Source organism: Eumetopias jubatus, unplaced genomic scaffold, assembly GCF_037043125.1.
Source record: "Eumetopias jubatus isolate StellerSeaLion01/CBP00866 unplaced genomic scaffold, mEumJub1_p1.0 scaffold_8, whole genome shotgun sequence".
NCBI lineage: Eukaryota > Metazoa > Chordata > Mammalia > Carnivora > Otariidae > Eumetopias > Eumetopias jubatus.
Window position 1 is genome coordinate 132,167,636 of NW_028274814.1, and position 27,722 is coordinate 132,195,357.

Genomic DNA, 27,722 nt, shown 5'->3' on the forward strand with positions numbered 1-27,722 from the left:
CATTACTCGGGAATTATCCCTATTTTTAAGGTATGGAAACATGTTCAGGGAGGCACACGATCACACGGCTGAGGGAGTGGGAAAAGACAGGATTCCAGCCTGGGTGCCTAGGACTCCCAAAGCCCTGCTCTTTCTAACCTCCGCGAGCTGAGGGGTGACAGAGGTGACTAAGACCCTGCTCCTTCCCATGGGGGGTGGAGCGACAGACCCATCCCAGCTCACTATTATACTGCTCAGAGTGATGTCACCACCAGCGCAGCCAGAGTGGAAAGCTGATTCATCTGAGGTCAGGAGGGACCTCTGGGGAGGAGCGGCTGACCCAGGTCTTGGAGAGGGAAGCAGAACGAGGCTTGGGGTTCCAAGGCCTGAGACCCAGAGCCCCACCGGACAAGGGCCTGCTTCCTATTGGTTCTGCCCACAGGGGCTCCACCCACCACTCTTCTAATGGGGCGGGAGGAGATCCCTGAGCCTACACAGGGGCAGAGGAGAACTCTGAAGGACCAGTCGACAGGCTCACTACATGGCGGAGTATACACCTGGACTGATGGGGGTGGGGTGGGAGCATGAAATCTCCCTGGCAGGCGATGGGGGAAGGGGATAGTGGCAGATAGAACGACGGAGTTCAGGGGCGTTTTGGAGCGGTGAGAGACTGGGTCAGGGGAGGGCCTTGGATCAGGCCATCTGGGGGTGCTTTGGGGTCAGCGGGGAAACTGCCCGATTGGCCTGAGGTTGGGGGAGAATGCCTGCCCGAAGTTTCAGGCAGGAGAGGTGAGTGGGTTTAGGGAAGTCAGTGTTGGGGATCTGCACGTCCTTAGGCCAAAGAGTGGGAAGAGGGCAGGCTGGGAGAAAGGAAAATTCCAGGTGGGCAGCGTGGTGGAGGTAGTCGGGTGGAAGACGTCATTGTGGGACGGGCGAGTTCGCAGTGGGTGAGGGGGTCCAGGGGCTGTCCCGGAGTTCTTTGAGGGGTTCCCGAGGAAAAGCGGTGACCGCGATCGCCCAGCAGAGGGGTTGCGGGGTGTCCGGCCCTCGCGCGGGCGGGGGCGCGTCTGGGGGCGGAGCCGCCGCTGGGTGGGGCGCCAGGCCCCCGGGGCTCCCGGCGGCGGCGGGCGGGGACCGAAGCCAGCGGGACGCCCGCGCCCGCGGCCGGCCCACAGCGAGGGGGGCGGGCGGCGGTGAGTAGGCGGCGGCCGGCCGGGCCGGGCCACGCGGGCGGCGGCTGCTCGGGCAGGTCCGGGCAGGGCCGGGCGGGGAGCAGCGAGCCCAGCCGGGAAGCCGCGCCGGAGCCCGAGCGCGGACACCGAGGCCGCGGCCCCGCCTCCTCCCCGCCCTGCGCCCGCCGCCCGCGGGTCGGCGTCCGCAGCTCGGAGCGGCGCCGGAGTAGGAGCTGGAGCCGCCGCCGGAAACCGGCCGGAGTCGGGCCCGGGGGTGAAGCTTGATCCCGGCGGCGCCCGGAGCGGGTCCCGAGCCCCGCGCGGCTCATGGCGGGGCCGCGGGGCGCGCTGCTGGCCTGGTGCCGCCGCCAATGCGAGGGCTACCGCGGCGTGGACATCCGCGACCTGAGCAGCTCCTTCCGGGACGGCCTGGCCTTCTGCGCCATCCTGCACCGGCACCGGCCCGACCTGCTGTGAGTGCTGGGGGCGGGGGGAGGGGCGGCGGGCGGGCCGGGGCGCAGGGCCGCGCGGGCCCGAGCTGGGGACCCCCGCCCCCCTCAGTGACGCGGAGCTCGGGCGGTGGCAGGCGCCGCCCCCCCGGAGACCGAGACGCAGACCCTACCGACGGGCCCTCAACGACTCGCAGGTCACCGAGCACCCGTTCCCCCCGCCCCGGGGGACCCCTTCCCCACGAGGCCCCGCCCCCGCCCACTGGGACACTGAACCTGCCCCGCATACTGGTCCCTGCACCGAGGGCCCTGGCCCCGCCCACAGGGCACTGATTTCCGCCAAAGAGACACCTAGCCCTCCTTGGGGACCCTGGGCCTTTCCCGCACCACTCAAACAGGAGCACTGAGCCACCCCCTCTCCTCGAGGCACTGAGGCTCGGCCCTCTGGGAGGGGGGGTCCTCTGGCGCACTTCTCTGATGCCCCCCTGCCATCTTGTCTCCAGGGCACCAGCATAGTGCCTGGCACAGAGGAGACCCTAGGTTGATAGTTGTTGGATGAATGGATCCTGCCTACCTCCTGCCTCCCACCCCAGTTAGGACACAGATCTGCCTCCCAAGTGTGTACCCACAGCGCTGCGGTCCTCAGTGGGGCAGGGAGGCTGAGGGAAGATTCCCAAGGTCTGACTGACAGCCCCCGCGGCGCTGCTCCAGGGTGTGAAATGGCCCCTTCTTGCCCCCAGCTGCCAGGTGAGGTTCTCATGGAGATATTTATTCAGACCCCCAGAGCAGTCGACTTGGGGCTTCTCTCTCAGCTCCCCCTGCCTTGGACTCTGGAACCTCTTCATTTATTCACTCATTCACTCATTCATCAAACACAGAGTGAAAATTAAGCTGGGGCCCACCATTCCTTGGGCTTCCTGTCTCATCGGCAACTTGAGACCCAGAGACCTGGTCTTTGCCTCTCTTGCCAACAGTGCCCCCGACAGGGCTCCCTGAGCCTGGCTGGGTCTGGGGTCTTTGGGTGTCTGTCCCACTGCAGACTTGTGCTCCCGCTGAGCACTGGACCTGGCAGGGCCCCGATGGAGGAGACAAGGGAGGAGAGAATGGCCTCAAGGATCCCATCTGTGTGCTACCGTGTCTGGGTGCTGGGGTGGGCCCTGTGTTGGGCCGTGGAGGAGAGGGTTTTGGGGGGGTGCAGCTGCAGAAGCAAAGGAAGACCGGGTGGAGACGTCCATGGGCGCCTGCCCGCTTTGGGGTGGGTGGCAGCTGCTTTAACACAGGCATGGGCTGGGGGTGGGGAGCTCAGGAGCAGGAATTGGAAGGCTGGAGAAGGGCGCCCAGATTGGACCCCTGTGTTGGAGCAGAGGGCTCAAGGGGCCTTCCGTTGCGGCTGGAGAGCAGGCAGTGAGGCAGGAGGCAAGGGACAGGGCCAGTGTGTGAAGGGACCTCAGTGTCAGGCTAAGGTGATCGGTGGACCTGAGCTGGCCAGCATCAAAGTGCAGGCTGTTTGGCTTCGTTCAGCAACTCCGTGTTCTAGATGTGTGACCTGGGGTAAATCACTGGACCCCTCCAGACATCAGTTTCCTCATCTGTACAGTGGGGTTGATAATAGGATCTATGTCACAGAATTGTTGTGAGGATGATATGAGGTAATGAGCATTCAATTAACATGAGTTATTACACGTTGTGTGATTAGACAGTAGGGTGTGATGAGGGTATGTTACTCCTTCGTTTGTGCTGGGCCCTGCCTGGTAATGGAGATAGTAGGAGCCAGGTGCTCCCCCTACGCAGGAACACCCTTCCTGCGGCCGGAGGGGGCCACCTGATCAGAGCCCCGTGGGGAGGGAGCACTGCTGGGGCCCATAGCACAGGGCAGGGAGGACCAGGAGATGCAGCTGGCCTGGAGCGCCAGGGCCTCTTGCTGGCTAAGGAGGGTGGATGGAGCCATGAGGAGCTTTGTGGGTTTTAAGCAGGGGAGGGCAGATCCCCTCCTGAGAAGAGATTCAGAATCATGATTAGACATTCGTTTGTGGAGCGGGCCAGTTCCCTGGCTACCAGCCCATTCAGCAGAAGAAAAACTGAGGCCCAGCTGCCACAAGAGGCATAGGGAGGATCTCCATGAGAGTAGGGGTAGGGTAGGGCCTGGGGGCAAGTCATCTGAATGGGTTCAAGCTCTTGGAGCTGTGGGCCCTGCTGCTGCTGGGGGGCGGGGTTTGCCATGCTGGGGGGCCTGGTTCATTGTTGGCCACCCCTCTGACCCCCAATCCAGGCATCTTTAAGCTCCCTTGAGGGCAGAGACCATGTGGGTTTCATTTTTGTGTACTTCATCTCCCCCAGAGCCAAATAGAACTTCCCGGGCTTTTGAAAACTCTCAGAAAATATCTGTTACCAAAGCCCAGATGTTGATTAGGGACAGAGATGGGGGTGGGGAAGAAGCTGCAGGAGAAACCAGTGTTTCCGGGGTTTTTATAGTTTTCACAGAATTTATTTTCCAGAATTTATTCATTCAACAAATATTTGTTGAGCACTTACTAAGTACCAGGAACTACACAGGGTGTTGGGGGCACAGGGTGAACAAAACGTGAGCCCAGCCTTCTAGGAACACTGTGGGGGAGACTGAAGTTAACCGCCAAGACAAGTTGCTTTTGTCTCCTTTGGTCTCTGAACAAGCCTTTGTTGCGGCTGGGCTGGTGTCCCCTCACCTGTTCACAGGGTCACAGACTAGGACGCTGAGGTTTAGAGACTTTAAATAGCTTGCTTATGGTCACATTCTTAGGCAGTGGCAAAGCAAGAGGGCTTAGGGACCCAGCTTCGGCTTGGGTGGGGTGGGGGGGGTAGGGGCAAGGGTGGGGGGAAGGGGAGGGGGGAGGGAAGCGGCCTGGCCAGAGGTGGCAAAAGGGCTGAGGCTCATTCTTAGTCAGCTCCCCTGTCCTAGATCACCCAACCTTGGGGCACCTCCCTCTGGGGTTCTCAGGCTACCCTTTCCTGCCTCGGCCCACCATTCATCGGTTCGTTCATTGTACCTGGACTCTGCCTGAAGCAGTTTGGGGGCAGGAGGAGGGGGGCATGCTTGCCTGCCCCCTTGTATCAGTGAGACCTGCCCTTCCCCAAGCCCAGACTCATCCAGCCCTCCCCACCAACCTGGGAGGGGGTGCTAGAGCTTCCCCCAACTTACAGATGGGAAAATGAAGGCCGAGAAGACTGCTGACCTGCCCCAGGTTGCATAGCCAGGCCTGGAAGAGCCGAGCCTGGGACCCTGACCTTGGAGGTGGTGCTAGCCTGTTCTGGTCTCTGGGCCCACCATGTGAGAGAGTCAAGGCTGCGGTTTTCAGCCATAGAAGGGCAAGGCGTTGGGCGGGTGCACCTAGGAGGCTGCCAGCCGGAAGGCTATGCTGTCTCTGCCAGTTTCAGCCACTTGAGCAGCCTGGGGTGCTGAGGGGGAGGAAGGGGGACAGATGGAGCCAGCAGGCTGGCCAGGTGTCTCCCGCCAAGGGTCCCCAGGGCAGACCCCACTGCCTCTCACCTGTCCCAGCTTAGAAACTGGGAAACCCTTTACTGCTCCCCCAAGGGAAGGGGTCCCCAGGAGTGGCCCAGCAGGTCGGCCAGATGTTGTCAGTAGCTCTGGAGTATGTACAGTTTCCAGTCGGATTCAAACTTGTTCTTCTGTTCCTGGCTCCATTAAACATTCGTCTCTGGGCTGGGTCAGGGATTCAGCAAGTTGGTGTGGCTCCTCTGGGTTTGTGATAGCCGGTGGAAGGTCCAGAACTGTGGATCCTCAGGGCTGGGTGGTTTCCCCTTTCTGGGTCTCAGTGTCCTCATTGGTAAAGTGGGGTCAGTACCTGCCAAGAGAGTTGCTATGAAAATAAACTCCCGACAGGAGCTCAGCACAGTCCCTGGCATGAGGTCAGCCATCTGTGGCGGTCCCCATCATTACAAACATTAGTCCTCGTCTTGGTTTTGTCTTTGCCACTGACTCAGGACATGACTTACCGGCATAGTGAGAGATCTTAGACTTGAAAGGTTGGATTTAAAAAAAAAAAAAAAAAAAAAAAAAAGCTTGGACTTGAGCCCCGCCCCTTCAGAGTGATTTCCAGGCTCTGCCTGGATGCCTGGGCGGGGAGGGGCATGAGCTCCTGCTCTGCGCCCACCCAGCAGGCCCGGCTCTGTTAGCCTGTGCTTGTTGCCTCAGTTTCCTCGTTGGCCGTGCACAGACCCCTCCCCCAACCCTGCTGAGGCCCACGCTGGCTGGGATGAGGTCACTTCCATTCCTGCCAGACCCACACCCCTGCCCCTGTCACCTCCTCAATGCCTCTCCTCCCCTTTACCTCTTGCAGAGATTTTGATTCGCTTTCCAAGGACAATGTCTTCGAGAATAACCGTTTGGTGAGTCCCCAAACAGATGGAAGGCTTAGAGGCTGTGAGTGTGTGGAGGGGGGCGGGGTGGGCAGGGGTTCTGCAGAGTAGGAGCTGAGGTGAGGGGCTCCTGGACCGGCTCCCTGAGAAGCTGCTTTGCACTGGGGCCCTCGCTGCTCCTCTCCCCACCCCCCTTCTTCCTTCTGGCCCATTTATGCCTGGGGCACCGTGTGCGGCCAGAGCTGAGGGGAGCCCATAGCCCTGGACCCTTTATCCCACTGAGGGAACCCGGGCCTGGGCTGCCTAACCCTGCCTCCTCCTCTTCCTGTTCCGGCCGCTTTTGCACCCACCCCCGCACCTTCGCCCCCCCCCCCCGCACCTGCCCCCACTCCCACCCCTGCCTCTCTCCCCCCACCTTCCCCCACTCCTACTCTTGCCCCCCCAACTCCCACTCCCCCCACCCCACCCCCTGCACCTGCCCCTCACCCCAGGCCTTTGAAGTGGCTGAGAAGGAGCTGGGGATCCCCGCTCTCCTGGACCCCAATGACATGGTCTCCATGAGTGTCCCTGACTGCCTCAGCATCATGACCTACGTGTCCCAGTATTACAACCACTTCGCCAGCCCTGGCCAAGGTGAGAAGGCGCCAGCCCTTTAGGGAGGCTGGCCCTGGGCGTGGGGCTGGGGAGGTGCCGGGCTGCGGAGCCCAGAAAACAGCACATCATTTATTCACTGGATCATTCATTCAGTCGTTGAAATAGGGATTGAGTAAGACAGCACTGTGCTGGGCCCTGGGGTTGCTGGCTGCCCTCGTGCAGCCCGCAGTCTTCTGGGCAGCAAACCCCCTAAACCAATCACTGAACGAGAATAAAGGTAGACAAAGCAGGGTGCGCGTTCATTCGTTCATTGCTGTGAGTTCCCCTCTCTGGTGCGCCCCCCCCACTTCCTGTTTGCAGACACTTCCCTGGGGCTTTTCCTCCAAGGCCAGCAAGTGGCCCTGTGGGGCTGTGGTGCAGCGTTGTCCCCAGAAATGACCTTCAAGGTCTGAGAACTGAGAGGCTGGGGACCTGGGGTGGGGGTTGAGGGAACCACAGGATGCTTCTCTGCTCTGAGTCATCACTGGGTGGCTCCTGAGCCTCCCACCTGGGGCATCCTCCTGCAGGAATCTCTCCTGGGGACAGCTGGGCCTCTCCTTGTGCAGAGAAGAAATGGGCCCAGAGAGGAAGCAAGGAGGTCAAGGTCACGCCACAGGAAAGCTGAATGGCAGGACTAGAATCCAGGTGTCCTGACACCTGTGCTGCGTCCCCGGGGGCCTTGCCCCTCCCCTCTCCCGTTTTGGTCCTTCCCCTTGCCTTGGCTCTCCGTGTGGACAATCTCAGCCTGTCTCTTTAAGAAAAAGTGTTCTACTAAGTCAGGGTTTTTATTTTTATTTTTCATTTTTTTTCTTACTAAGAGCAAAACATGCTTACTGTAGAAAATTGAGAACGTAGCAAAGAGCATAAAAATTAAGATAACCTGTTACCTGCCCCCCCAACGAGAGATCAATATTATAGTTGAACAAATAACATTATGTGTGTTTTAGTAGAAATCAAAATGAAAGTATTTCCCGGCCACTGAGTCTTTGATGAGAGGCAGTAGGGTGGAAATTAAGAGCATGGGCGTCATTGACTGTCTGGATGACAATGGGCCACCATGGTCACCTGTCTGCCTCAGTTTCTCCTTTGCAAGGCAGATAAGAACAGTGCCCCATCTCTGAGGGTTGATATGAAGAGTAAGTGAGGAAGTGTGCACCTGTGTCTGGCCCTTATTTAGGGCTCAAGGTTCACATTATTATGACTCCTTTATTTCACTGGTTAGAGTGTAGCTTGCTTACCTAGAATCACAATTCAGTCTCACCCTCTGGAAGGTTCCCTGTCTCCAAACCCTAATCTCTTTCAACTAAGCTCTTTTCTGGAGGGCCACCCTTCCGGGGACCTGCGAGGCGGGAGGGGTGGGCCCCACAGTACTGTCGGTGGTGCCCGCTGGGTTCCTGGGTTCTCATGGGGCACCCCGGGCTGAGGGCAGCCCTGGTGGGCCCAGCTCCCCTAGCCGTGTGTGGGAGGGGGCACCCCCCTGGGCTTGCGGGGCTTCTTATTGATAAAGGTACAGTTTGTGCTTCTCATACAACTTGGCCTCTAAATGCAAACCGTTTGTGTCCCACCCACTGCTCCACCAAAGGAAACAGCAGTGTGTTCCCACCCTGGAGGCAGAGCTGGCTGTGAGACTCCCCCAGATGGTCCTGGGCTCTACTTTCTGGGCGACTAGAAGGATTTCAGGGGCGATCTGGACCAGACTTGACTTTCCCTGGACTGGGTCGCTCTGGAACCTGGCCCTGGCTAAGACACAGCACCATGCTGAGTGTTTGCTGGTGCCAGGCTCCATGGTGCCGGTGACCCTGGGCCCAGCCGCTGACCCTTCCTTCCAGGAGCCACGGTGTGGTCTGGGACCAGAGCATGAGTGAAGGACACCCAGCGGCTGTGTGAAATTGCAGTCACGGGGGGGCAGGGCGAGTGTTATCCAGATAAAATCCAGCTTCTTTTGTGTGTGTGTTTTTTTTTTTTTTTTGAGTAGGCCACATGTTGTGCTCCACGCTGGGCATGGGCCCTACTCAAAAGCCCTAAAATCGAATCCTGAGCTGAGATCAAGAGTCGGATGCTTAACCCCCATTCCAGCTTCTTAGTGGGGCCTCTGAGCGTCTCTCCCCACTTAGCTTGAGCCACTCACTGCCCCAGCCAGAGGCATACTAAATTTTTTGTGTTTTGAATACATCATATTCCTTCTCTGCTCAGCCTTTCTTCCTGGTGATCTTCCAGCCCCAAACTCCCATTTTCTGTTCCACATCTCCCACCCACAAACATTTCTTTCCTACCCATCCTCTGATCTTCACATTTTGCCTCCTCTAAGCAGCCTGCCCTGATTTACCCCAGGTGCTCTTGCGGCCCCCAGCCTTGTGGTGAACACATAAGACTCTGGTCAAAATATTTGGATCACCCCTCCCTCTTCCCCTGCAGACCATCTGTGTTTGGTTCCTGGCTACGTAGCCCCCAGCACCCAGTACTTACTCATTCATTTGACAGATATTTATTGAGCCCCTACGGTGTGCCAGGAACTGTGCTAGGTGCTGGGGAGAGAGCTGAGAATAGGAGGGAGAGAGAGAGAGAGCACAAATGAAGAGGTAGTATGATTTCACGGGAGTCCAGTGAAGGAGACAAAATGATGGGATAAAAAGCAGGGGGAGGATGAAGTGGCTATTCAAGATGAGTAGTCACGGAGGACCTCTCTGAGGAGGTGACATTTGAGCTAAACCTTGAACAAAGAGAAGAAGGAGGCCATTTGAAGATCTGGGGAGGAATGTTCCAGGCTAGGGGCAGCAGGGTGTGCTTGCATGCTTCAAGGGACTGAGCAGGAAGGAGGGGATGACAGAGGGGTGGTGGGGAGTGGTACTTGATGAGGCTGCGGGCTTCCAAAATTTCTGGCTATGACTCATCACACACATTCCCATCACAGTCCAAGTTCACGCACACATGTGTCACTGAAACAAGTTTCAGGAAACGGTTCTTCCCCCTTACCACACGTGATACAAGCCGGGGCGCCTGGCTGGCTCAGTAGATAGAGCATGCGACTCTTGGGATCGTGAGTTCAAGCCCCACGTTGGGTGTAGGGCTTACTTAAAAAAAAAAACAGCAGCATGTGATGCATGAAGAGATTTTCTATTTCACCTTTTAAATGTGTTGGTTGTAACCACTAAATTGATTTCCGGGTTTGCTAACAGATTGTGATCTAGTTTGGTAAATGATATTTTAGACAACAGTAAGGAACTTGGATTTTATTCCTAAAATCATCAAATGGTAAAATTGATGTTTTGGGGTATACGGCTTTCTGAATTTTCATTTTTTATTTTCATCCCTGGGGACAGAGTAGGTGCTGCGTGAATATTTGCTGAAGTAATAAAGGAGTGGAGTCTCCGAGGGGGCTGGTGGGCCGGGGTGGGTTCCTTCTGCTGTGAGGGCGTGCGGCCACACCAGCCCATTTTCCTGAACCTGGTGGCCAGCACCACGTGGTTCCTCTCTCTGCCTTCCCTCCCATCGCCTTACCCTGGTGGGACGGAAGCTCCTGGTCCTGCCACTTGCTGGGCACCTGCCCATTCTGTGATTTTACTGTTGCCCTAGCATTTCCACTGCCCGTGTGTGGTCAGAGTCACTGTCCTACTCTGTGGAGGCTCGGGGAGGTTAAGCAGCCTGCCCTTGGCCCTTGGCTTGGAAGAGGAGGTGTCTCCTGGCCTGTGTGAAGTGGGAGCCTGCTCTGGTCCAGCGGTGTTGGGTGGTCTTCCCAAAGGCCATAGCTGTGGAGTTCAAGTTGTAGGCTGGCTGGGGGCCTCCTGGGCCCCAGGGTCTCCACCTTCCTCAGGGTCTCTTTCCTGTCTCTTGGCAGCTGGTGTCTCATCACCTAGAAAGGCCCAGGCACCCTCCTCCCTGCCATCCGAAGCACCTACTCTGGCAGAACCAGAAGACAGGGCTCAGGTAGGCAGATGCCTGGCGGGAGGTGGGGGGGGGCGGATGAGTGGGTACCATTGCAGTGTTGATTCTTGGTCCTTTCCCCACTGGCTTTGGAAGTAGAGCCTCAGGCTGAGGGGGCATGGGCCAAATTCCGGTCCCATTCTGTGGGCAGGGAACTCCATTCTTTCTCGAGGGCTTGGGACAGGATCAGGAGACACCAGACCTAGGAAGGGGGCATCAGACAGTCTGCCACACTGACTTTGTCATCCTGGCACTGACAGGATTTACACATGTAATGTAGCAAATACTCCCCTTGATTCCTGTCGAGACAGAGCTTTTAGCTTCCTGGCGTGATTCCATTTTGTCCTCTCAACAACACTGGGAGGTGGGTGGTATGAGTCCTGTTAGATGAGAACCCTGAGGCTCAGAGAGGTTTGGTCATTTGTCAAAGGTCAGTGCCCCGCTCCAAGATGCTTAGAGTGACACCAGCCCTTCACATCTGGATAGCACTTCACGGGGTACAGAGGGCTTTTTCCACCTGCTCCCCGACTTGTCCTTGCTGGAGGAGCTCCTGAGGGCCAGGGAGCCTGGCCCAGCGTGGGTGCCCAGTGAGGTGGGGCTGAGACAGGCAGGGGTTATAGGATTCCACTGGCAGGTGGGAACCCAAGGCCCAGGGACATGAGCAGCTTGCTCGGGTCACGGTGCTTGGAAGTGGAGAAACTGGGATTTAAACCCTGCTGCATCTGTAGGAGGGGCTGCAGAGAAGGCAGATGAGGTGGGCCTAAGACAAGGTCAGGCGTCAGGGGCCAACCTGCAGGGATGGGACAGGGGTCAGAGCGGCCGAGGCAAAGGGAGGTTACACAGCCAGGAGCCGTCTTTCTGGCAGAGAGGGCCCCAGAAACTGGAAGTCAGGATTTCTGTTTCCATTCTGACTCAGTGACCTTGAGCAAGTCTTTCCTCCGCTCTGGGCTTCAGTTTCCTCATCCGCAAAGTGGCGACTGTGTCCCTCCCTCTGTTCCTCCGGGGCTCCGATGATGTGCATTAGCACCGTGAAGCTTGTGTGCACTTGGGGGACACGGCTGCTGGGAGGGGAAGGGGGCTGTTCTAGAACAGGGAGGCTGATGACCACGGCCCGGCTCCCCTCTGCCCGCCCCGTTCCCTGCAGGGCGAGGAACTGTTGTCGGGCAGCCTGTCGGAGCAGGGCGCCCGGCAGACCCCCAGCAGCACGTGTGCCGCCTGCCAGCAGCACGTGCACCTGGTCCAGCGCTACCTGGCCGAGGGCAAGCTGTACCACCGCCACTGCTTCCGGTGAGTGGCCGTGGGAGCCTGGGGGGCGGGGGGGCGAGCCCCCCGCACCCCATTTCCAAGGAGGCGAGCTTCTGTGGATCCAGGCTCACAGTGTGCCAGGCACACTGCGGGGCTCTTCATGCCAGAGCATCTTGCTCATCAACCCCTTTTACTGATGAGCCAACTAAGGCTTAGTGAGGGGAGAAGCCGCGTCAGTCACGGAATCAGAGGAGCTGAGCTCAGGGGTTCTGCCTCCCACGCCGGAGCTCTCTGAGGCCAACGACCCGATGACGATTAAGGAGCTGCTTTAGAAGCCCTTGAAAAAAGAAAGGATTTTTTAAAAAATCACAATAACAACTTGCTTTCAATGTGTGGCTCCCGGAAGAAGCCAAGTTTAAAGAAAATAGAGTAAGAGACAGGGAAAAGACAAATAACTTAGAACATGTATGAAAACATTTTTTAAAAAATATTTTATTTATTTATTTGAGAGAGAGCGTGAGCAAGAGAGAGAAATCAGGAGCGGGGTGGCAGCGACAGAGGGAGAAGGAGAAGCAGACTCCCCGCTGAGCAGGGAGCCCCATGCAGGGAGCCCGGGATCATGACCTGAGCTGAAGGCAAACACTGAACTGACTGATGCGCCTCTGAAAACATTTTATATGTTGCAAAAGAGCAATCAGAAAATAATCAAGGGTGGGCGCCTGGGTGGCTCAGTTGTTAAGCGTCTGCCTTTGGCTCAGGTCATGATCCCAGGGTCCTGGGATGGAGTCCCGCATCAGGCTCCCTGCCCCACATCAGGCTCCCTGCTCGGCAGGGAGCCTGCTTCTCCCTCTCCCACTCCCCCTGCTTGTGTTCCCTCTCTCGCTGTCAAATAAATAAATAAAATCTTAAAAAAAAAAATAGTCAAGGGAAGCCAGCGACTGAGTTCCAACATGCATTCGACTATGGGTTAGCATGTGGGTGTGTGTCTGTGGGTGTGTGTCTGTGGGTGTGTGTGTGTATGTGTCTCTGTGTGTCTGTGTATGTCTGTGGGGGTGTGGTGGCCAGGCCTGGAACCCCAGAGGCCTGACTGCAGAACTGAGGTGTCACGAGGGCAAAGCTCAAGCAGGGGCATTGTCATACTAACACATTCACATTTGGCCATGAGGACAGCATTTTAAGGACTTTTTCCAGTGACCCCCAGTAAGAAATACATTTGACACTGTGACCAGTTGTGAATACACACCTGAATAAGACCCCACATAAATAGACGCACAACTGGAATCAGTATTTCCTCAAACAGTATATTCTTAGTTGTGCGATACACTCCGATATGTTGTATTTTATTCTATTTCATAAAAAACAAAACCAAAAAAACCTTGCTTGGTTGACAACAACTCAGTCGGTTTCCTGAGCCGCTGGTGACCGATGGCCCCGGCACTGGCTGGTACCTCCGCGTGGGGGCAAACCTTTGCTTCCTCTTATAGCACAAACTGAATGCATGTTTCACAATTTATGTTGCTTGATTTCATGTGATTTTATTGTTCTGTGCTTCTGGCGGTTACCACTTGCCTCCTCCTGTGGGAAGTCTGGGGTACAAGATCCAGGCTGGCATACGCAAGGAGGGAGGGCAGGAACAGCGGGGGCTCCTGGGGGAGGAGGAGCCAGTGTCCCAGGCCGGGTGCCCGGCTCCGTTGAAGCCCCCTCCCCACCTTCTCCCTGGCAGGTGTCGGCAGTGCTCCAGCACCCTGCTCCCCGGAGCTTACAGAAGTGGGCCTGAGGAAGGCACCTTTGTGTGCGCGGAGCACTGTGCCAGGCTGGGCCCCGGGGGGCGGTCGGGGGCCAAGGCCGGGCCCCATCTGCAACCAAAGCAGCAGGAACTTGCAGAAGAAGTCAGGGATGTGGACGGAGGCGGCACGGGTGCTAGTGCGCCCGCAGAGGCTGAGGTGGCTGTCCCCAAGGCCAGCCCCGAGGTCCGGCCCCAGATCCCCACCAAGCCCCGGCTTCCAAGCAAACCACAGGAACTGGGCAGCTTCCCGGCCGGCCGCCCCACGCCTGCCCCGAGGAAGGCCCCCGAGAGCCCAGCCCTGACACCCCCCACGCCCCGGCCCCGGTCCAGTCTGCAGCACGAGAATTTGGCCGAGCAGGGTGGCAACAGTGGCCTAGTAAATGGTGAGCAAGGGTCCAGCGGGGGCCGGGCACTTGCAGGGGTGCGTCTGGTGTTTAAATGCACGTGTGCATCGGGAGTATTCGTGTGTCCGCATTCTCTGGGCCTTGTTCAGCTCCACATGCACAGGGAGGCCCGCTCTGAGCCCAGGCCCTGGGGACAGATCTTGTTTAGGCCTATTTGTGCCTTCGAGGCCCTGCCAGGCTCAGCAGGGAGACAAGCACAGATAATAGAGATATCTATAGAATGCGGAAGGCTGTTAAGACAGGGGAAGCAGAGGCTACCATGGGTTTCATGGGGGACACTCGGGGGTCAGGGGAGGCTTCGAGGCTGAGTTAAGGCAGTGTTTCCTGTCCACGTTGGGGGAAGTGTCCGAGGGACACTTGGGTCCCCCCTTCTCGGCTGAAATGCTGATGGGGTTTCCAGGTATCCTGGCCTTGCCCCCATGACCATTCTTTACCTGTCACCTTTGGTGCTTATCTAATCTCCCCGAGTGCTGGGCGGTGTCAGGTGGGAGGTGAGGTGGCCCTGGCCACCTGGAGTCCCGGCTCTGCCAGGTAGAAAGGGAGGGCACACCGCGGCTCCCCAGCGCTCAGCTCTGCTGCCCAGCCCACAGCCGCCCATGAAGAAGGCCTGTCTGACTCTCCTTTCCCATCTAGGAAGGCTGCACGAACCCCCTGTCCCCAAGCCGAGAGGGACGCCCAAGCTGTCAGAGAGGTACGCTGGCTCGGAGAGGCTTTCCCATGTTGGAGGCTCTCGTGCTGGGAATGGGGGTGCCCCTGGGGTCTGGGGGGTGGGCAAGGCTTCCGTGGACACATGACTCACCGGCAGAGCCTCCCAAGGACATGCAAGGCTCATTCTGGGTGGGTGACGCTGGGGCTGAGTGCTGGGCCCACATCTCCTTCCCCGGGTCTCCCCTGGGGTCCCCACTCCTGTGGGGAGGAGTCCTGGTAGAGACAGTGCCTCTGGAGCCCCTAGACCTCTCCACACCCCTGCTGCTCTGTGACATGGGAGACGTAGGCCTCACTCACAGAGCTGTTGTGAGAAGTGGCAGCTGGGTCTAGAAAGACCCGGAAAAGCTCCACTGTGTACCTGGCTCAGGCCCTCCAGCCTGGGACTCTGTGTCCCGCTTGAGGACAGCTATTTCCAGCTATTCTTTGGAGCTGTGCGTCCCCTGGGTAGTCTCAGGGGGAGAGTGGGCCCCAGCTGTAATAGTAGTTAATGCTCAGTGAGCACTTGCTGTACGCAAGGCACTGTGCCCATTGGAGCCTTAGAATGCCCTTGTGAAGGTTACTGTCCCCATTTCATAGATGGGCGACTATGGAGAGGGGCCAGGTGACTTTCTCAGCCTCACACAGAGAGCCCCTGTGGGTCCTTTCCTGGGCCAGGCTGATGGAGGCTGTGATGTGAAGGTTCACTCTCCCCATTTCAGCTTTGGGCCCAGACTGACCCCACGGGGCTGGGGGAGAAGGGTGCAGTTTCTCATCCACTCTCTTTGAAACGGACTTAAAACTCTCCAGAGAGAGGAGGATGCTGCCCCCCTCCCCAGTGGTTTCTGCCTCTTCCCACCTCCGTCCAGGACACCAGCCCCCAGGAAAGACCCCCCATGGATCACACTGGTGCAGGCAGAGCCAAAGAAGAAGCCAGCCCCCCTCCCCCCAAGCAGCAGCCCCGGCCCTCCGAGCCGGGACGGCAGGCAGGTGGAGAATGGAGGCGTGGAGGAGGCGGCCCAGCAGAGCCAGGTGACAGGTGGCCCGGAGCCCAAGCCCTACAACCCCTTTGAGGAGGAGGAGGAGGAGGACCCGCCAGCTGCACCCAGCCTGGCCGCGGGCCCTGACCTGGCCCACTCGGCCGAGTCCACACCCAAGTCCCTGCACCCCTGGTATGGCATCACCCCCACCAGCAGCCCCAAGACGAAGAAGCGCCCTGCCCCCCGCGCGCCCAGTGCGTCCCCACTTGGTGAGTGCCATCTCTGGGAGCTCTCCTGACAAAATGCTGGGTTTGGGGGCCGGAGTCAGCCCAGGGCTGGGGAAGGCTGTGTGGTGCAGTGGGGTCCCCGCCAGGCTGGGGGCCATGTGTGTCCTCACAGCTAATTCGAGAACACACCTGTGGGGTAGGTAGCACGCTCCCATCTTGCAGGTGAGGAAGGAGGCACAGAGAGGGGTTTGCCCAAGGCCTCACAGCACTGAGCAGTAGAGGCAAGATTTGACAGGCAGGAGGCCAGAGGCTCTACTCTATCCTCCTAACCCTCCGTAACCCGCCTCACGGTAAGGTGTCGTGAGGATGTGATGTGTGCCTCAGTGAGGGGCTCAGCACCGCCCGGCTCCTGGAGAGCATGTGGCTGGGGTTCGCTTGAGTCCTGCCTGTCTAGTCACTACCCTCCTGTCGCCGGGCACCTTGGGCCCTGACCTGGCTGTGTGTGACCTTGAGCAGCTCCTTCCCGGTGTCTGCCTTCAGTGTCCCCATCTGGAAGACAGTGGTGGCGGGCCAGCCTTGGGGCGCTGTGCCTCCCTCCAACCATGCCCACTCATCCAGGCTCGTTGTAGTTGTTTTTTAAAAAGATTTATTTATCTATTTGAGAGAGAGACCAGGAGAGAAAGAGAGAAAGAAAGAGGGAGAGAAAGAGAGAGAAGTGGGGGGAGGGGCAGAGAGAGAGAGGGAGAGAAAATCCCAAGCAGATTCCTCACTGAGCGTGGAGCCCGACTCGGGGCTCAATCCCAGGACCCTGAGATTATGACCTGAGCTGAAATCAAGAGTCGGACGCTCAGTTGACTGAGCCACTCCAGGCGCCCCCCCCCCCCCCATTGCAGTTTTTGTCTGTCACCATCTTGTGGACTTCTCAGGCCTCAGGCCTGGTCACCTTCCATCATGGCTGGGGTGCAGCCGCCTCCAAGACCTCAGCTGGAGCCCCTCGGACAGGGGCGCTGAGAGCACATGAGAGATGCCTGGAGGCAGGTGCTCAGGTGGCCCAGGGCTCCCCGCTCCGGCCCCTGCCGGAACCCCGGGGCCCTCCAGCTATGGGGGGTGGGCAGCTGTAGGACGCTGAGTGCTGAGTCACACACAGCTGTGTCAGCCCCGGCCCTTCTCGGGCAAGTGCCTTCCCTCCGAGTCTGCCGCCTCATCTGGAAAACACAGATGGCGATGCTTCGGGGCATGGTATCCATCACCCACACGAGGATTCACGTGGCCCGGGGCGGTGCCTGGCCAGGGCCGGTGCTGCAAGGGCTGCCGGTTCCTCCCCTCTCCTGCTGGTCCGACGCACAGGACGGGCCAGCCTGGGCTCTCTGTGCCCTCTCCTCCCCTGGCAGCCTCGCCTCCTCCCCTGGGCTTTTGCTTTGGGTCATATCAGACCTGGGAGGGGCAGTGGAGGCAGCGGGCACGTGCAGGAGGAAGTGAGGGGCAGTGAGGGAACCCAGGACTACAGATGTGCCCTGAGGTGGCGCCCCAGAGCCCAAAGGGTGGGCGCTGAATGCGGACGATTCGGCGGCTACTGACCTTGGTCCTGTCATGCCCTTGCTGCTCTCTGGGCCCCAGCCTTGTCCGCACATGGAAGCACTCTGTGGAGAGGGGAGGGTGTTGGAGGGGCTGTGCCTCCTCACGGGGCGCTCATGCACTCACTTGTTTGTTCAGCTCTGCACACTGCCCGCCTGTCACACTCAGAGCCGCCCTCGGCAGCCCCGTCGCCAGCCCTCAGTGTGGAGAGCCTGTCCTCCGAGAGCTCCAGCCGGACGCCCTCTGGGGAGCTTCTGGAACCCCCAGTTGTGCCCAAGAGCTCCTCAGAGCCTGCAGTCCATGCCCCTGGCACCCCTGGGACCTCTGCCAGCCTCTCTGCCGGCTCCTCCTCCCTGTCCTCCTCTGGGGAACTGGTGCAGCCCAGCGCAGACCAGACACCTCAGGCCAGCCCTGGCCTTGCCCCCGGTACTAGGGGCAGCCCGGCTCCCCAGCCAGCCAAGCCCTGCAGTGGCGCTGCCCCCACCCCTCTCTTACTGGTTGGAGACAAGAGCCCCGTGCCTTCCCCTGGAACCTCGTCCCCGCAGCTCCAAGTAAAGGTGAGTTCTCCCCCTTGCTAAGAGCTGCTGTCCTGTCTGGTCTCAGGGCGGGAATGTCCAGGGTCTTCCATCTTTGCTAGCATCTGACTTCTTTTCTGACCTTGCTGTGTCCATCTGCCCATTCCTGACTCGATTCACTGAGGCCCAGATTGATCTGTCCGTCCTCCCATCCATTTCCTCACCCGTCCACCTGCCTGGCCCTTCATTGAGTGATGCGTCTGGGCACCTGTTTACTTGCCTATCCCATGTACGTGCCCATCCGGGACCCATTCCCCCAGCCACCATCCATCTTCACATCCTTTCTTTGACGAGGCCCTGTTTGTGCCGAGGCTCCCTCCCAGGCCCTCCTTGCACTCCGTCTCCTCTCAGGGGCACCCATCTCAGGGAGCTCATTCTCCAGGTGACCTTTGTGGCTGTTCATGTAATTGTTCCTCAGTTCCATGCCGGGAAGCAGGGGTCATCAGGGGTCCAGGACACTCCTCTGGGCATCTAGTTCCTGGGGGCGCCTCTCTTGTAGCCATAGTACTTGCAGGCCACCAGGTTCTGACTGTGCATGTCTGTGCACACTCTGCAGCCCCTGAAGGCCCAAGGCTCGTGTGGCCCCGGGTGGAGGGTGTCAGGACAGCTCAGGTCAGGTGGCAGTAGTCATGGTCTGATGGACCTGACAGAGGTTAAGTCTGGGGAGCGGGCTGAGCTGTTGGTCCAGCTCTTACCTGTGCACCTTTCAGACATTTCACCTGCCCAGCAGCCTCCTGTCCAGCTCTGCTACCCACCTGCTGTGTGACCTTGAGAAGGCCCTGCCCCTTCTGTGGGCCTCAGACTGCTCTGAGGAGGCCCAGGGTTCCCTGGTGGGGGCAGGTGGGGGAAGAGGTCAACTTTGGACACCCCGCCCTCCACCTTCAGGTGGTGCCTTTTATTTATTTATTTATTTATTTATTTATTTATTTATTATTTATTTATTTATTTATTAGAGATTTTTATTTATTTGACAGAGAAAGGGAAGGAGAGAGACAGAGAAAGCGAGAGCACAAGCAGGGGGCATGGCAGAGGGAGAAGCAGGCTCCCTACTGAGCAGGGAGCCCGATCCCAGGACTCTGGGATCATGACCTGAGTCCAAGGCAGACGCTTAACAGACTGAGCCCCCCAGCCTGCAAGGCTGAGAACCCCTGGGGACTCAGCGGCCTCGGGCTGTTTGACCCTGCTGGGCCCCTCCACCTGTTTATTCAGCTCTGCATACTGCCCGCCTGTCACACTCAGAGCCACCCTCTGCAACCCCGTCGCTGGGGTTGGGTCTCTCCAGGTGCTGCCCTGTGGAAACCAAACCCCGTCTCCCTGCCATGCCTGGACTCAGGCCCTGGTACTTTCCCTGCTCCAGAAATCCCAGGGCAACTGCTAGCCTGAAAGAATCTCTCCATGGGCTAGTGCGGGTGAGGTGAGCAGGGCTCCCTCCAGCCTCCCTCAGCTGCTGGGAGAAAGTTGGGTAAACACTCCGGGGAGCACTGCAGGCCTCAAGCGAGACCTTTCCATGGGGCCCATCACGACGCCTCTGTGTCCGATGAACTGGGGAAAGCAGTTGGAGGACATTGGCGTTGCCCGTGGGGCAGGCGAGGCCCCGTCCCGGTGCTGGGGCTGTCTGGCTGTGCTGACCTCAGGGGGCAGGCTCTCCACAGAGAGTCAGACAGATGGAGGGCTGGGGTGCATGGAGCGGGGTGCAGCAGAGGGGAGGGGTCTTTCCTGGGGAGGGGTCTTTTCTGGACAGGGAGGAAGGAAGCTACTCTTTTCCTCCATCTCCTGGCCAGATGGAAGGTGGGATCCCTGCTTCCTGTCAGGGTGACATGGGCCAGGAGCTTCATTTCCCTCTCTGAGCCTGAGTGTCCCTGCTAGAAAGGGGTGGTTGTGAGGCCTGAGTGAGTGAGCATAGCCGTCTGGCCCTAAACTCCACGTCCTGACCACTGCCCCTAGTGCTAGACGGCTGCCCCAGCCCTAGCTTGGGCCCTTAGGAAGTGCATGACCTTGAGCCAATTAATTAAGCTCTCTGAATTTGAGTGTACTCAGCTATAAAATGGTATTACAATAAAATGGCATTACAATACCCATTTTGCAGAGAGGTTGGGAGAGCAAGAGTGTATAAAGGTATCCAGTGCAGGACTGGAGGTGGGAAGCCCGTGGAAAGGGAAATGTTTGTCGAATGCCTCAGTGCTCCAGAGCCGGAATGCTAGGGGTCTCTCTCTCTCTGCCTGGGCTGCCCCCTCCCGGCCTCCAGGCCCTAGTCCCATGTAGTCAGGCTGCTGGGGGTCTTACTGCCCCCCTCCCCAGACTTATCCTCTGCCATTCTCCCTACCTTTAGTCTTCTTGCAAGGAGAACCCTTTTAACCGGAAGGCATCACCCACAGCATCCCCAACCACAAAGAAGACCACCAAGGGATCCAAGCCAGCCAGACCACCTGCCCCAGGACATGGCTTCCCCCTCATCAAGCGCAAGGTACCAGCCAGCAGCCTGCAGGCACTCAGCCGCCTCAGGCGTCCCGGGGACTCTTGAGAGGATGGGCTGTCTGGGTAGCTGCCTTTGGGGGTGCTGAGAGGGGCACTTGGGGGGCCCCGATGGGAAGGTTTAACTTGCAGCCAGGGGGATTTTGAGCAGACCAGCTGTTCTCAAGCTGGAGCATGGCTGGTGCATTTCATTTGTTACTAATAATAGTTCAAGGATGGAAGCACTCACATGATACACTTGGAGTTAAACAGATTAGAGTGTTCTTGAGTTTCTCTCTCTCCTAGGGTCACTCTCTTACATTGTGATATCATTTCTGGAGTGGTAGAGGAGGGGGGCGGGTTGCCACGAGAGGCAGGAGGTTGTGCGTCCCTCTGGGGGTGCCTTTCAGCGCTGGGGCCGGGGGCACGGAGGGGTTGGGGCCCCCCTCCAGAGTGGCCCTTCCCCACACTGGGCTCCTGCACCCGGCCGCGCTGGGTTGTGGGACAGAGCCCAGGCCCAGGGTCTGTGGAGGCCAGTGCTGGCCCGTGAAATGTCAAAGTGCCCGGCAGCGGGCAGGTGGGACGGGTGGGCTGTCCTTCCGGTGACCGGGGCGTTGTCGGGCAGGTCCAGGCCGACCAGTACATCCCCGAGGAGGACATCCATGGAGAGATGGACATGATCGAGCGTCAGCTGGATGCCCTGGAACACCGTGGGGTCCTGCTGGAGGAGAAGCTGCGGGGCGGCGTGACCGGTGCGGGAGCTGCTGGGAGGGCCTGGTGGGTGGGGTTTAGGGGTGGCGGGAGCCTCCCTCCCCAACGGCTCCTTTGAGGGCTGCAGGTGCTGCCAGCCCTGGCCTCAGTGGGCATCTGGCTTCCAGAGGGCCGTGAGGACGACATGCTGGTGGACTGGTTCAAGCTCATCCACGAGAAGCATCTGCTGGTGCGGCGGGAGTCAGAGCTCATCTATGTGTGAGTCCTCCCCGCTCAGCTCCCCTGCTCCGCTCCCCAGAATCCGTGGAGTTCAGCACGGAGCATCTTCCCTGCCTTCACTCCTCACTGACGGCCCCAGGGCAGGGCAGTCGTGTGAGGGGTAGGGCTAATAGTTGGCTGTTCCCACCCTCTAGTTTCAAGCAGCAGAACCTGGAGCAGCGCCAGGCGGATGTAGAGTATGAGCTCCGGTGTCTTCTCAACAAGCCAGGTGAGCGTGGCCCCCCCTGCCCCCGCACTCCTCTGGCACCTGCCCGGGGGCCTGTGACATTCACGAGTGGGCCCAGGTCTTACCCTACTGGCCCTGGTGGAGACGCACAGGCAGGCTCTGGGAACAGGGCCCGAGGCGGGAGAGGGCCAGGAGGTGCAGTCTGGGTCATAGCAGGTGATAAACAGGCTCGAGTGATGGCAGGAGAAGGAACAGCATGGCCACTGTGGGGGTGTGACCTCATGTGGCATCAGGGAAGACAGGCTCGCAGAGAGCACCAGGCTCAGGAGCAGGCTGGCCTATCTCCTGGGACTTGTGGGTAGACAGGTCCCCGCTGGGGAGAGCCTTCAGGCTCCAGGGCCCAGGGCTGCCCCAGATGAGTGGGTGACAGCAGAAGCACCTTGGGGCTCATGGCCTTGAGGCCAGAGCACGGCCAGACTTCACCAGCGGTGGGAGGGAAAGTGGAAGGATCCCGTGCACACTGGCTCAGAAGGACTCTGGGGGTGCTGGGCGGGATGTTGGAGGGGGCAGCGGGAGGGATTGGGTGTGGAGTTACATAGTCCTCTGTTCTGCCGTGTTCCACCGCGAACATGCTGGAGGTGGGCCGGGGCTGGGGAAGGGGGGCTAGGCAGGTTTCTTAGCCTTACTGAGCCTTAGTGGCTTCAAGTGTAAGACAGGATGAAGGTACCCACCTTGTAGGTGGAAACACTGAGTGGAAACACTCCGTGCCCCCCGAGGGGCTGGTGGTTGATGGTTATTATGTGGCTGAGTTGGGGTCTGTGGCCTTGATGTGTAGTTGAGCCACAGGGAGGCAGAGAGACCACAGGAGCCAGGGCTTTTGGCCACTTCCTCTGGCCCAGACCATGGGCTTCACTGTTTCCATTTCACAGATGAGGAAATAGCCAGAGGTTGAGTCTTGCCCATTGGTGGTGGCGCTGGGCTTCTAATCCCTGTCTCTGACTTGGCCTGTCCCAGCGCACGCAGCCCCTCCTGCCTGCTGGGACAGTGGCCCTGCCTCTCCACCGACTAGGGAACTTGGGAGGCTGGCTAAGACCCAGAGGCAGAAGTGTCTCTGGAAGCCACTCCACCGCCTTCTATGAGTCATGGCCACATCTCCTGGAGTCTGGGGCACAGCCCCCACCAGAGGGAGCCACAGTGAGGCCCTGTGGCTGGAGTGGGCGCAGTCCGTCCTGTGTGTGCGCCCTAGGCCAGCCTGGCCCTGGGCTTACTGTGTTGCTTTTCCAGCCTTCTGTGTGATGGCTGCACGTCCTGGGCTTGTCATCCTGTCCCAGAGTTTGCTTTTGCAGGGTGGGACTGATTTATAAGGCCCCAGGTCGGTTAGGGACCCATAAAACACCATAAGGGCTGTAGCTTGGGGGTATCAAGCTACCCAGGATCAAAGACCGGCTCCACTCTTGCTGTATGACACTGGTCAAGGACCCAACTTCCCTGAGCCTCAGTTTCCCCACATGTAGTATAGGGACATGACCTCCCTAGGCCCCACATTTGGGAAGTAGCAGAGGGAGTTGAATTGGGATGGTGACTCCTGTGCTGTCCCCAGAACTATGCTGGGCCACCTGCTCCTGAGCTCTGGCGAGGTGAGGTGTACGGACATTGGAACATGACCAGGTGCGGCGGGGGGGGGGGGGTCCTCAGGATGTTTATTTCAAGATAGGGAGGCCTGTGGTGGCAGACGTTATAGAGGGAAGGCTGGTGTGGGCACCCTTCCCCTGGGAGCCTATGGGCTGGATGAAAGGGAGACTATGGTGCAGGGGGGCCCTTGGGTGGTCCTGTGGGATGGCTCGGGTTCTTGAGAGGAGGCTGGTGGGGTAGCAGGTATATGACACCTCGGGGACACCTGGCTGGGCTCACCACCTCCAGGGTCCTGTCCCCTCTAATCTGCCCTCCTTCATGGCATTACGTGAAGATCCCAATATGCCACTTGGGTTACATTGTTTCTATTGCATAAGGACCCCTGGGGTCCCCTGTTACCTCCCCAGCCCTGCCCTGCTCTGGCCAGCCCACCCTTGGAGGCTCTCAGCAGGCCCAGCCTGAATCCTGCCTCCAAGAAACCATCTAGTGAACATTCGTTGAACGAATGAGCAAAAGCAGGAGCCCCTTTGGCAAGAGCTCGTCTCTGTTCTCAGAACATGTGTTGTGCTCGCCATCCCGGAGCCCCCTTGAGGGGTTTTTTGGTAGGCAGCCTAGTATCCTTGGTCTCTTCCTGAACAACCTTCATTTCCCCCAAAACCTGTCATCCCTCCCCAGGTGGGCCCTCCTTCCTGTCCTCACAGGATCCAGGATGGGGCTAGGTTGCAACCACCGCAGCACTTAGGCGTTGGTCCCTGGCTTCCTGGGAAGGCAGGAGGGGCTTCCCCCGACTCAGTTCCCCAACTTTTCTCCTTGGGCAGAAAAGGACTGGACAGAGGAGGACCGGGGCCGAGAGAAGGTGCTGATGCGGGAGCTCATGACCCTCATCGAGCAGCGCAACGCCATCGTCAACTGCCTGGATGAGGACCGGCAGAGGTGAGGTGGCTGGCGGGGGAGGGGCGGGGGGGGGCGGTCCCTGCAGGACGGGCCCAGGACGGGCCCAGAACGGGCCAGGCCAGCCCTGCCCTCATGGCCAGCAACCCCAGCACACCCTCCCTCAACTTGGGGGAGGGACTCCGGCTGGAAGGGACTGAGAGAATATGTGTCCTTCCTCCTGTGGGACACTCAGCTTCCCTTTCTCATTTCAGGGAGGAGGAGGAAGACAAGATGTTGGAAGCCATGATCAGGAGGAAAGGTGAGGCCCCTCCCAGGGCTCTGGTCCACCCGAACTGTGGGAGGGCAGGGGGCAGGTTGAACAGAGGGTTGGAGCGGGCGCTCCAAGGATGGTGTGTGCAAACTCTTAGCCTCTCTCTTGAAGGGAGGGCCATGTGTGGCGAGGCAGGCTAGCCTAGAGGCAGGAAGGCTGTGGCCTGGGCTCAGAGGGTGGGCTATGGGGAGGGCTGGGGTGGGCAAGGAGCACTTTCCCAGGGCGGCTTCCTGAAGTCAGGAGTTCCTCCTCGATATCTGCAGCTGATCTTGGAGAAGTTTGTGGGTTAGGGGCACCTGGGTGGCTCAGTCAGTTAAACCCCTGACTCTTGATTTTGGCTGTGGTCACGATCTCATGGTGGTGGATGGAGCCCTGCGTCTGGCTTTGCGTCTGGCTTTGCGCTTAGTGGGGATTCTCTCCCTCCACCCCTCTCCCCACCCAGGTGCTTGCACACTCTCTCTCTCAATAAATAAATCTTAAAAAAAAAAAAAAAGAAAAAAAAAGAAGTTTGTGGGCTGAAACAGCCGTGCCTCCTGAGATAAGATGGTGCCCGGAACAGCTAAAAGAGCACTGGCCTGGGAGTCAGGAAACCTGGTTTCATCTTGGTTCTACCAGTGACTCATTTTGTGGCCTTGTGGTTAGGTCTGGACTCTATAGTCAGGCTGCTCAGCTTCCAGGCCCAGCTCTGGAACTTACTAGCTCGGTGACTTGGAGCCCGTCATTTCAGCCGTGCAGGCCTCCCCCTCCTCGGCTGCAGCATGGGGGTGCAGAGCGTTCCCAGGATGGTGCACAGAACGCACTTCGCCCTGGGCCTGGCGCCTGCAGAAAGCTCAGCGGGTGTTAGTCCATTTCAAAGGCCCACAGTTGCCTTGTGAAAACTGAGGGTGAGGCGGATGATTTTTGACGTTCCTTCTAGCTCTGTCAGTGTCCGCGTCGATAAATCCGTGCCATGCTTCCGAGCTCCAGATTGCTTTCACAGTTGTTTATTTCTGGATCCTTGCCAAATCACTGGGACAGGGGCAGGGTCCCCGTCCTGTGGGCTCACAAAGGTGAAGTGACGTGCCCAAGACTCCAGATGAACTGGAGGAGAGGATCTGGGCCTTTGTCACTGCCCCTGGCCCGCCCCGACGTACTCCCCTTCCCCACATGCTAAGGGCTCCCCTTTCTCTTCTGCAGAGTTCCAGAAGGAGGCTGAACCCGAGGGCAAGAAGAAGGGGAAGTTCAAGACCATGAAGGTGCTGAAGCTGCTAGGAAACAAGCGGGATACCAAGAGCAAGTCCCCAGGGGACAAGAGCTAACAGCAAGGGCAACCAGCTGGGGCTTCCACCCCCCCGGCGCATGCAGCCCCTGGGCTGTGGCCTGCTCGGGGGGCACCCTGCTTCCCATCGGGATCGGTCCCAGGGAAAGATGATGTCAGGGGAGGGGGCCTCTGGGTGACAGCCTCTCCCTCCTCAGGGTCCTCTGGCTGGTCTGGGCCAAAGAATTTTCTTCCCTCTTCTCAGGGCCGCATATAGCTGCGGCTCAGCCCTGCCCGGTCTGGTTCTGATGACTCCAGATGCTGTGACTGACCCAAGGAGCAAGCAGGGCCCTGAGTCCAGGGAGTGGCGGGGGCTGAGCACCCCTGCCTTGCGTCCCACCCACTGCCTGCCTTGACGGGCAGCCCCTGGGTCCCTCTTCCCTTCTGTACCATGTCCAGATGGGATTGTTAGCTGTCAAATTTCTGACCCAAAGGTCCTTCCACTCACGCGGTCTGCCCGTGGTGGACCCCTGGCCCGGGTCTCCTGCCTTCAGGGCTCTGCTGCTCTTGGCAGGCCGCAGGCCTGGCTTGGCCGCACTGGCTTCTTCCCGCCCCAGCCCTGGCTCTGAGTCCCCGTTTTCCTTCCCAGTGCAGGTGGCCCTGAATCTGTTTCTCCTCACTCAGGAGCTCTATTTATGAAGTCTAATTAGGTTTGAGCTTGTTACTGTGTCCTCAGACACGAATGGGCCTGATGGACAAATGCCTCCCTCTGTCCCTCAAAGCTCTAGGAGGTGCTTCTCTTGTCTTCCCTCGTTCCATCGGAAACCTCACCCCCCAGGAATCGGGGCTGGGTGGCCATGCTGGGCTGGGTGGGTGCCCTAGAGCTGAGTCCCCAGGGAGGGCCTCTGGGAGACAGGCCCCAGAGGCAGTTCTGGTCCCCAAGCATCAGCAGAGGGAGCTGTGCTTCACAGAGGTGCTAATCCTGGTTCCTTAACACACTGTAGTCTGACCCCTCATTTAGACTTGCCCCCCACCACCCCAGGGTTGGGGGATGGTGGGCCTGTTCCTGGGTATGGTCATCACCAGTCTGTCTTCTCACACTTGACTGTTGTCCGCTCTCTCCCGACCCGTCCCCCCGAAGGACTGATGGCTACTCACCCCTCTGATGGCCATGGGAGAGGAGGAGCCGACGGGGACATTTGCCTTTTCCCCAGGGAATGTGTCCAGCAGCCCTCGGTCAAAGCACTGTTGCTATAAGCTATCTCTGGGGCGCTCCAGGGCCCCCTCCCTCAGCACACCTCTGGGGAAAGTACGCACTGTATTAACTCGTGAGGATTTTCCTCACCAACAATAAATGGAGACAACCTCAGTTGCCAGTGCCCCGGAGCCTTGGGCACTTTGCCCTCAGCCAGGTCCGCCTTCTTCCCTGCCTCCGCCATGCCCTGTGGCCGGGCCTCTCTGGTCGCCCGGGAGGGCGAGTGGGGCTGTCCACGGCCAGGGGCCTTGGCCTCCAGGGCTTGCCAGTGGGCAGGACTCCTCCTCTGCAGGGAGGGGCAGCTCCCACCCCTGCACAGCCCCTGGTGGTCTCCTTCCAAACATGCCTGTTGACCTGGAGCTGGTCACCAACTCCAAAGGCTTTCAGGGCCAGGCAGGTCACACACCTGACCAGGCTGGGTGTAACCTGAGGGGTGGCTCTGGCAGGCTGTCTTGTGTCCGGAGACTCAGGTAGCAGGGACTGAGGTGAACTGAGGTGTCTATGACCCAACTCAAGGGGGAAGTTCTTCCTTCCTTAAGTCAACTGTAGCCTGTGGGAATGCGGGCCCAAGTGTGGCCAGACCTTTCCATTTTTCAAAAGAAGCTAGAAATCCAGACTGTGTGTGTGTGATTTGTAAATGTTGGCAACTAATCTGAATTTAAATCAAGGGTAGGCTGTGTTGTCACGGGTGGGCCCAGGGTGTCCTGGGGTTCTCCAGTTTGCTGCCTCGGAGCTACATGAGGGGGCCTTTGAGGTGGAGGAGAGCTGTCCTTATCATGGTATACCCTCTGCCCTCGGGTTCTG

General features: G+C 58.9%; 1 protein-coding gene across 2 annotated transcripts; it reads left to right on the forward strand.

Annotated features, from left to right (window-relative positions):
* The first annotated feature begins 1,310 nt into the window (after positions 1 to 1,310).
* On the forward strand, positions 1,311 to 27,532 carry MICALL1 (MICAL like 1). Of its 2 annotated transcripts, XM_028115562.2 has the most exons (17): positions 1,311 to 1,624; positions 5,935 to 5,983; positions 6,445 to 6,586; positions 10,422 to 10,510; positions 11,652 to 11,794; positions 13,476 to 13,921; positions 14,576 to 14,633; positions 15,496 to 15,875; positions 17,547 to 17,965; positions 20,313 to 20,447; positions 21,060 to 21,186; positions 21,313 to 21,403; positions 21,559 to 21,632; positions 24,041 to 24,155; positions 24,368 to 24,414; positions 25,603 to 25,661; positions 26,805 to 27,532. In XM_028115562.2, the coding sequence occupies exons 1-17, from the start codon at positions 1,479 to 1,481 to the stop codon at positions 26,808 to 26,810; spliced, it is 2,526 nt and encodes an 841-aa protein (XP_027971363.1). In that variant the 5' UTR covers positions 1,311 to 1,478; the 3' UTR covers positions 26,811 to 27,532. The 2 variants fall into 2 exon arrangements, with proteins under 2 accessions (XP_027971363.1, XP_027971362.1); XM_028115561.2 differs by having other exon boundaries at positions 25,603 to 27,532.
* Positions 27,533 to 27,722: the final 190 nt, after the last annotated feature.

Excerpts from the sequence above, each read along its gene's own strand:
- MICALL1 (XM_028115561.2), top strand. The coding sequence starts at position 1,479 with ATGGCGGGGCCGCGGGGCGCGCTGCTGGCCTGGTGCCGCCGCCAATGC. Across the intron at positions 6,587-10,421 it reads CTTCGCCAGCCCTGGCCAAG|CTGGTGTCTCATCACCTAGA; the intron begins GTGAGAAGGCGC and ends GTCTCTTGGCAG. Across the intron at positions 24,415-25,602 it reads AGCCATGATCAGGAGGAAAG|AGTTCCAGAAGGAGGCTGAA; the intron begins GTGAGGCCCCTC and ends TCTCTTCTGCAG.